Genomic DNA, 9393 nt, shown 5'->3' on the forward strand with positions numbered 1-9393 from the left:
GGGAAGCCTGCATGGGAGGTGGGTCGGAACGAACGATTCCTTCCCAGGCAGGTTCCGTTGGTCACCCGACTCTGTGTCCCTTAGATCGGAAAGTAGTGCTTGGCTTTCTCTGAGAGGTTTTCTGGGCCGGGGTGTGGGGAGCAGCGATATAAAGAAGATTCTTCCCCTTCACAACTCTCCCCCATCTCCAAACAACACACACACCTTTTAGGGCGGTGGCTCAGTGGTTTGTGGGCTGTTAGTAGGGAGTTGCTGGGCCTGTTGTGACCTCTGGACCTTTTCTTTTTTTGAAGCCAGGACTCCCGGTTGGAATTCAGGGTCAAAGTCTCTCTTCCCTGTTTTCTGGAGGTCCCAGCAGTGTGTGGACAACCCCACTTAGTGGCACACTGGGGTCCCCTGACCTGCCCCATCCATGCTTTCCAATTACTGTAACTGCAATTTCTTCCTGTACACTCTTGCAGGGCGCCCCACTAACTTCCCAGGCTCCTGCCTGCTTTGGCCTCTTGGATCCCGGGTCCCGGGGGGGGGGGCAGTACACCTCTTAGCCCTGGACTGGGAGAAGGCAGCTTCTTTAGTTCTCTTTGGGTTGATATAGGATGCTGTTACAGGTCGGTGGGATGACTAAACTAGGATCAGAGTGAAGGGCTCTGCCTTGTACCAGGAAAAGGACTGACAAGAATTTCTCCCCTACCAAGATGCCAAATTGGGTGTAGCAATCTGCTAACTGCAGGAGCTCAAAATGGTCTGAGGGCCCTGGGCTAATGAGCCTGGGCCCTGGGCTAATGAGCCTGGAGGAAAGGTCGTGAAGTGCCCAGTTCTCCCCTGTAAGTGTGGAGGCTGGAAATGCTTTGAGCCAATAGAGTTGAAATCCGCCTGGAGTAGCCCATCCTGGGGGCTCATGGGAGTGACCTAATTGCTCTCTCGGGTCTCCAGAGATAGCTTGCAATTCCGCAGCTGGAAAGGAGCCGACTTGCAGAGTTGAGGGACTGAGAGAAACAAGATCTGTCTGAGTCTCCTTTTTGTGTTCTGAGCCTTTAGTGTGCTGGACCAGTTTATGGATTGGGTAGGATGTATCACTTCTGCCTTTCCTTCTCAAAATGAGGGCAAGCATCTTGAGGTGTGGATAGGGGTGGCTGTAGATTCAGTAGAACCTGCCCAAATTCCATCCTGTAATTGAGAAGATCCTGGGAATTGTCCGGCACCTATCCTGGTGCACTGCTCCCTCCCCAAGTTCCTTGTACGCTCAGGGGTCTGGAATGAAGGGTTGTCTGTGTGTGTTGGCTGGGAGTAGGGGGCAGGAGGACAGGAGGGAGTCACTGCCCTCAGCTTCAGCTCAGCTGGAGCTCTGGGGGCTGCCCGGCCGCCACACCCAACCTGAAGGCTGACACAGCCTTTCAAATAAACCGTCTCTCTGTCTGTCTACCTAGGTCCCACCGGAGGTCCCTTCTCAGGCCCATGTTGCTCACCCTCTCACCCTCTGTAGCCTCCCTGAGCCACTTTTACCTCCCCTCTCCGCCTGCTAGGCTCGCCTGCTCTCCTGCTTTTTCACACTCCCTCTCACTCTTAGTCACTCTCTGCCTCTTTTTCTCAAGTCCTTTTGTTTCTCGCACATGCCCGTGCTCTCCGTTGTCATCGCAGGCTCATTTTCTCTCTTTCCTCCTTTCATCTTCTCCTGGCTTTTGGTCTCTGCTCAGCCCCTTCAGGAGCTGGCAACCCCCCCCCCACACACACACCAAAAAAATCTCCCAGTGCCTATAAACCCTGCTTAATTGCTTCCTCCTTGGGAAAAAAAAATCAAAATAAAGAATTGGGACTGGGGGTCTGCTTCCAGGTTCCAGGATGTAGAGCCCCAGCCCGAACTGGGAAGAGAAGCCATAGGGACAGCTCAAGTTTCCTGGCCTCTCCCCCAAATTAGTGCTGGAGCCTTCCACCGCTGTGGTCATCCCTGGGTGGCAAGAGCTTCTGCCTGCCCCCAAGAGCCTGGGGTGGGGAGATGAGTTTGTCCCAGTACTGTTGGTGGCAACCAGAGTGTGTGCTTGCACAACTGAGTGGGGGGCTATAGACTAAATGGTTGAGAGGCCCAGGGTGGTCTCCCCCCAGCCTTGCCCCTCTCCATTGGGAGCTTGGGGCAGCCAGCAGGCCTCACACTTGAGTCCTTAGCCAAGTCCAGCTGCTGTAGTTCAGTCTTTCAGTACTGTTCTGACCTCTTCCTGCCCCCCATTTAGGTTGCCCCACCTCCAGGGAGTAAGAATATGCCTGCAACCACATTAAAGATCTTCCTTCAAAGGCTAGGGGTTCAGCTTGGTGTTCGAGACCCTTGACTGGAGTATGGGTGGAGGCAGCTGCTGACCCCAACCCATACTTGCCTGCTTCAAGCCAAAGTGTTGGTCCCACCCAGCGTCCTCACAGCTGTTCTAGCTCACAGTCCTGGGGAGACCAGCTAAAGGGGCCCCTTTCTGGGGTGGCAGGGACCTGACCTCTTCTACTCTGTGGCTGATCAACCACAGGCAGGGGCCTTGGAGTGATGGGAACCCAGCTGTTCCTGTTGTCCTACCTCCCAGCACCTACCCCTACCCAGGGCAGCTAGGCCAGAGAAAGCAGGGCCTGTGCAAGGCTGAGGTGGGGACTGAATCGAGGGTTTCCTTTTTTCCCTTGTGCTTTTTGTTGCCTTACCAGCTCAGGTGAAGGGATGGATGGGCCCTGGATACTACTGTGCACACTGTTTTCTTGGGGGGTTAGGACTATGGGCCATCCAGGAGGCTGCTGGCTGCCATGGGAATACCAGGTTTGGGGGAGGGTCCACCCTGTGGTTGTTAGGGGAACCGAGGTGGGGGAATGTTTTGAGGTCCTTGCCCCACAGACAGTAGAAGCCCCTCCTGGGTATGTTTTTGATAGTGGTTTTGGGTCAGGGTGCTGCAGCCAGAGGTGTAAGCACTTTCAGCTTCTACTTTTAAGTGATACTGCGGTTGGTATGCTAATAAGCAGGCAGCACCTTGCTACTTACAGTGCCTTCTCATATATGATCTCATCTGATGTTCCCAACAGCCCTGGGAAGTAGATACTGGTTCCATTTTCTAGACACTGAGGCACAGGCTCAGAAAAGGGAAGTGATGTGTCTGAGGTCAGTCAGTGACTTATTTAAGGGAGCAGAGCTATGCTTGGTGTCATTCTTTGTGTACCTTCCTGCTGCCTTAAAATATAGGAGAGATAGGAATTCTAGTTGGGGTTTGGGAAGAGGTGCTGGCTCCTGCTGCCCCTGGGTTCTCCTCTCATCTCACAGGTGTGCTTGCATTTGTCCTTGTGACTCAGGCTCTGTCTGGGTGAGGTGAGCCATATTTTGGCTTCCTCGTTTAACTTTCTTAGGACTACATCCAAGGGCAGGCTGTTCCAGTGACCTGAACCAGAGGCAGCCAACTCACTGCCTGGCACTATCCTCTGAGCTCTGAGTAGCTCCTTGGGTTTCTGTCTGGGTTAGGAGTCTTTCCCTCTCAGGCACCCCATGGAAAGCAGACAACCGGAAGGGGTGTTAACCCCCCAGTGAACACTAGGTTAGGCAGAGAGAGGGCATAGTTCATGTAGGTGGGGAGGTGACTTCCTCTGGGACTCTCCTGGCTTCCCTCCCTCCGACAGAGCTGTGTGTGTGCCAGGACCCAGCTGCTGTACCTGCCCACCCACACCTGGGCGGGCACTGCTGGGACATGCCAGGCCTGTTCCTGCCGCCTCAGGGGCTGGGTGGAGCTGGGCTAGTGAAAGAGGAGCCTTTAATTTGGGGGCTCCCCACCCTAGCTGTGATGAGTGCAGGCTTGAGCTCTGGCTTGGGGTCTAGGCTGGTCTTAGCACCCTGAGGGTCTTAGCCCCTGTAGGGGCACAGTAGTGTTAGGGTCACCAAAACAAGGCTGTAGATACAGTCTTCCACCAACTTGGATCTGCATGGCCTGAAATTAGGCTCCCCCTTTGGCCACTCTCTGCCCACAATCTGTTATGGTCTGATGGAGGGGTGGGAGGAAGGTAGTGTAGACCTGGTGGGTCATGGGCAGCTTTTTGGGTATGGTTGTCCCACCTGCAAGCTCTCCCCTCTGTAGATAGTATGTGTAAGGCCAGACAAGCTCATCTGGGCAAAGGATGCAGGAGGTGGGGAGGCTGGTGGGGATCCATTAGTTTCTGACTAATCCAGGGTCTTTCCCCAGATCCTGTAGGCTTTTCACGTCCCAGGATCCATTTGAGCAGTCATGGCAGTACTTCTAATCTCAGGGTGGAGGGTAAGGAGCAGGCCATAAGAAAGGAGCTAGAACAGTTCATAGGGCCTCGTCCAAGTCTTTTACTCCCTAGGGTGGCTCCCTGGGGTCCCAGGGCTGTCAGAGCTGGGAGGGAAAGGCTTCAGGGGTTACCATGGCGACCTATGTGGGCCTTCCTGCTGGGCTGTGTCAATCCCCTTATTTTCCCCGAACAGGGCTTTGTCTGGGGTGGCCCCAGGCAGGAAAGCTTGGATTGATAATGGGGGCAGGGTAGTGGTTTTTCACAGGTAGGAGATAAAGAGTTTAACTTGGAGACATCCCTATTCCTCCTTTCCTACCTTCTTCTCCTAACCTGATGAGAAAAAGGGGCGACTTAGGAAACCCCTATAAAGTATCACTGGTGTTGTACCTGGTTTTGGGCTTCTGTCTCTTTGGCTACATGCCCACCCCTTGTGATCCCTCACGCTTTCTTGGACTTATCATGGGCTTAGATGAAGTTTGCCCACTTAGGGAAAGATACTAAGAAGGTACTGGTGTGAGGGATCAGGGTCAGAGACTACAGGTCTCATCAGGCTCCTCTTATTTCTGCACTTTAGGGGAAGGTGAGTTTCCCTTTGCCAGCTGCTATGCAAATGAACTGATGAATATGTATGAAGTCTGTTCACTGAGGTTGAAGAGACTCTGAGGGGCGATGGGGGCAATAGTTCTTCTTCCCCCTCCCGCACCATGTAGACATCTGATTCTTTAACGTCTCTGGGTTCAAGGTAGAAGAACTAGCTACAAACCATGTTCCAATCCTGGGGCACCGGCCAAGTGGTTAGAAAGGTCAGCTGGCCTGTCTCCCTTGCAGGCTGTCTGTGTAGACATTTATGTCTTGTTGAAGTGTAACTTTGTAAGAGTCAACCATTGGTTTAGGTCCTCTTAGATCCCTAGCGAATTACCATAGGGTTTAGGCCTTTGGCATTGGCCTTGAACACCTCTCTTCAATGGGAACATTCATCTGATCCTTCCCTCATCTGAAGGATCTGGACTCTCTAGGCTTCTACAGTTCCTCTGGGCTCTACAATGTTAGAAATAGTCTGTTCTTGCCATATGGACGGAACCAGTATGAGCAATGGAAAGTGAAAAATAGCTTGGGAATTACAGAAGCTTTTGTGAAATTTGTGGGCTTGTTATGGTGCAGGGGGTGGGGCATTCCCTCTCAAATGTTTATTTGGACTTGTGTCCCATCCCTGCTTCCTTTCTGGACCCTGTAGAAGTATAAAGTTAGGTGCTAAAGGGTAGGCCATCCCATTCTGGCTTTTACCCTCCAATGCCTCAAAATGATAACTCCCAGCTTCCCAGAGGGTCGCTTGATAGGGAAGGAGGGCGGGCTTTCCTCATCTGCTTCACCTACACAGTGAATTCTCCTCCTTGCCTAGTGAGGTTTCAGTTCCCTGCCTTTGATGGGGATTCTGATGAAAGTATTTATCCAGAGTAGGTCCTCATTGCTTGTCCGCACTGTCCCACTGGCCCTCTCCCCAGGGGATGGTAATAACCTATGAGCTGGTATTCTTCACCAACGTAGCTGTGTGATGCTGTCAGCTTCACTCCCTGTAAGCACTGCTTTCAGCTCTCGATTGACCCTCTTTCTAGAGGGTCTGTCAGCAGTGAGATGAAACCCCCACTGCCTGTCCAGGCCCTTGAGACCTTAGTCTGGCCCTACCTGATTTCCGCCTCTTTTCTTCTTCTCTGCCTCTCCTAGCCAAGCTGCGCCAGCCACTGCTGTTTAGTCTTGCTCTGTGTTAACATCTTTTTCACCCAGGACCCACCATTGTCCTCCTCTTCCTTTTTCTCTTCTTTCCTTTTTTCAGTACTGGGAATTGAACCAAGGGCCTTTGCACTGAGCTACACTTGAAGCCATTTTTTATTCTGAGACAGGGTCTTGCTCAGTTACCCAGGCTTGGCTTGAACCTCTGATCCTCCTGTCTCTGCTCCCAAAATGCTGGGATTACAGACATGCACGGCCGTGCCTGGCTGTATCCTGCTCTTTCTATGGAACCATCTCTGACCATCCTGGTCAGGTGGACCATCTCCTTCCTCTCATTGTCTCCAGCCCTGGCTGTTTGAAGTACCATCCTCATAAAGATTGTCTGAAGCTGTCTATCACCAGAATGTGCTACATTTCCTTTTCTCAGTGAAATCAAACAATAAAGTCCTTGACAGTGGGGCTGTGTCTTCACTTTCTATTTCGCAGTGAAAAAACTAAGACTGGGCTCATAAGAACTTAGCATTAGTATCTGATCTTCTGTCTCTTAGCAAACTATTTCTAAGAAGGATTCAAACATATTGAGCACCGAGAATGTGCTAGGTGCTCTCCATATGCTATTTTGCCTCCCTTCCACAACCCTGGAAGTAGGGGCTCTTACCACCCCAGGCCATAAGTGAGGGAACTGACTCCCAGAGGAGTCAGGAAGTTCACTGAAGGCTGCAGCGCTAGTAAGAGCCTAGTCTGGGAGTCTGATTCCAAAGCCTATGTTCTTCCTCCTACTCTGCCTTACTCTCAGCTCTAGCCAGACCAGGCTCTGAAATGGCCACCATACTTCCCCTTTCTTACTGTACAATTAGGCAGGGAGAGTGTCTAGTGAATAGGTGGCCCTGGGCAGCTGGCCTCCCCTGCTTTCCCCAAGTGCCTGGCCTTCTAGGTTAGATCATAAATTCTGGCTCAAAAGATGTTTGTCCATCTGCTCTCATTATCAGCAGTAGGAGTGGTATGGAGGTGAGGGGTTAGAACATGAATGAGTGGAATACCTGAGGTCCTATCGTATATGTTCTGTTGTTCCTAGTTGGTCCGCTTTCCTCCTTCCCTCTCCTCTTAGGAATGAGTCTGGTTGTTCAGGGATTCAGGCTCTCACATTACAAGGGTGAGGCGGCTTGCCAGTAGTATGGAGTTGCACATAGCCAGAGACTATGACCATCCTCCCTTCAGCTATAGGCAATACCTGTTCCTATCTCCCCATCATGCTCAAGATTAACAAGAATGAGGGAAAAGGCACGGGTCCCGGTCAGGTGAGCTCCCCAGCCTTTAACTGGGAGTTGCGTGGGTGGTGGCTAAGGCATGTTCAGACTTGTTCTGTGTGTGTGTGTGTGTGTGTGTGTGTGTGTGTGTGTGTCTGTAGGTAGGTAGCAGTGGCCATAAAGGAATATGAGTGTGCTAGGGGTAGAGGGAAAGGGCCGCTACCTCCAGGCAGCCTGGGCATGACACCTTGGTACTCAGCCCATTTAGCCACGTCAGCCCCCTGCGGAAATGCCACATTAGGACAAAGGGCTCCCCTAGGTAGGCAGTGCCCCACCCTACCAACCACTTAGAGCCCGGCAGCCTTGCCCATGGACCACCCCTTCCACACCCTGCTGGCAGTGTGAGTCTCTCCACCCTCAGCTTGAGGATGGAGGAAGGGCACATGGCCTGCTCTCGCCATCTCCACTCAGTAGGCATAGCCTGGCCCTCACTGTCCACTCCCCTGATTCTGGGATGGGCCAAGACCCCCCAGTCCTGAGGCTGACCATCTTCTCTCTTCTGGACAGGTTTCTGAGTGGGAAGGGCTTGGTGATCTACCCGAGGATTGGAGACAAGCTGGACATCATCTGCCCCCGAGCAGAAGCAGGGAGGCCCTATGAGTACTACAAGCTGTACCTGGTACGGCCAGAGCAGGCAGCTGCCTGCAGTACCGTGCTCGACCCCAATGTGCTGGTCACCTGCAATAGGCCAGAGCAGGAAATTCGCTTTACCATCAAGTTCCAGGAGTTCAGCCCCAACTACATGGGCCTGGAGTTCAAAAAGCACCATGACTACTATATTACCTGTGAGTCTCCTCCCATCATGTGGCGCTCTCTTCCTGGGCATAGCTCTCTCTCCTCCTGTAGCCGTGGGGGCTTCTGAGTGGTTCAGTGATATCACACACAGTTATGGCCCTGCCCCTGGAAGACTGGCCTGCTTTCTCTCAGCGTGGCCTTGGCATTCTTGCCCCAACATTCACCACATGGCCTACTCCGTGCTTGCCTTGTCTCCAAAGGTTGGGTGGGAGAGGCCTCCAGTCATATTGCTTTCTCTCCTTTGGTTTGCCCACATAAGAGCTAATCTTAGGAATGGCAGAGTTGGCAGAGCCCTTGGGGATCTGTTCAGCCTTTTTCTTTTTGGGAAACTGAGGCACCAGTCTTCTTGCCTTATTTCACAGGAAGTTGGAGATAGGATTGGGACTCTAGCCCAATTCTGCTAACTCCTAATCTAGATTTCCTTCTTGTGTGTAGAAGCCTCTCTTTGATGCTGGTTCCCAGTGCTTTACCTGTGAGCAGCATCTCCCAAGGCATCCCTTAGCATTGCCCCCGAGAAAAGAGAGGCCAAGGCCTGATCATGGGAGGGGAGCAGTGCCTCTGCAGGATGGGCTTACTCTTGGCCTGACTGAACTGGGCTGCTTTCTTCCTAGCAAGAAGGAGGAAAGTAGAAAGGTTCATGGGTAGGTGGGAGCTGTTTGTCACTCCTTGCCACAGTTCTGCTTTGGGGTCTGAGGGAAGCCCTGGGGTTTCTGGGTAATGCTGCAGAACTTTCGCCCTTCCCAAGTTCTCTGACTGCTCTGGCCTCCTCCTACAGCAACATCCAATGGGAGCCTGGAAGGGCTGGAGAACCGGGAGGGTGGTGTGTGCCGTACACGTACCATGAAGATCATCATGAAGGTTGGGCAAGGTGAGTACCCAGTTTGAGGGTCCTGTTAGGCCGTAGGGTGGGTGCTGGGAGTAGGGGAGGGGCCCGAGGGTTAGAATCGCTGGGGCCTAATGTGAAGGCCATTCTTGGCCATCCTGTTTTGGCAGTTCCTCCTCTCACCTGTCATCTCCCTCCCCTCAGATCCCAATGCAGTGACACCTGAGCACCTGACTACCAGCCAGCCCAGCAAGGAGGCAGACAACACTGTCAAGACAGCCACACAGGCCCCTGGTCGGGGCCCCCAGGGTGATTCTGATGGCAAGCATGGTGAGCATATATAGGTGTTTCCTAGAGAGAAGAAGCCATTGCTTACTTGTGTCTCTGATGAAATGCAGGCTCGGCCCAGCCTAAGATCTGCAATGTGTCCCTGGCAAATATGGGCAGCAGCAGGGATACTGATAATGTCTTCTACTCTAGGGG

General features: G+C 52.6%; 1 protein-coding gene across 1 annotated transcript in view; it reads left to right on the forward strand.

The window, feature by feature from the left end:
- The window catches only part of Efnb1 (ephrin B1), a 12612-nt gene that overhangs the window by 784 nt on the left and 2435 nt on the right, over positions 1-9393 (forward strand). Inside the window, exons 2-4 of the mRNA XM_010632175.3 lie at positions 7800-8077; positions 8863-8955; positions 9115-9240. Of these exons, the coding sequence (XP_010630477.1) occupies positions 7800-8077; positions 8863-8955; positions 9115-9240 (497 nt within the window). The remainder of the gene's footprint in view (positions 1-7799; positions 8078-8862; positions 8956-9114; positions 9241-9393) is intronic.

Source organism: Fukomys damarensis, unplaced genomic scaffold (genome assembly GCF_012274545.1).
Source record: "Fukomys damarensis isolate Sample0158 unplaced genomic scaffold, DMR_v1.0_HiC HiC_scaffold_39, whole genome shotgun sequence".
NCBI lineage: Eukaryota > Metazoa > Chordata > Mammalia > Rodentia > Bathyergidae > Fukomys > Fukomys damarensis.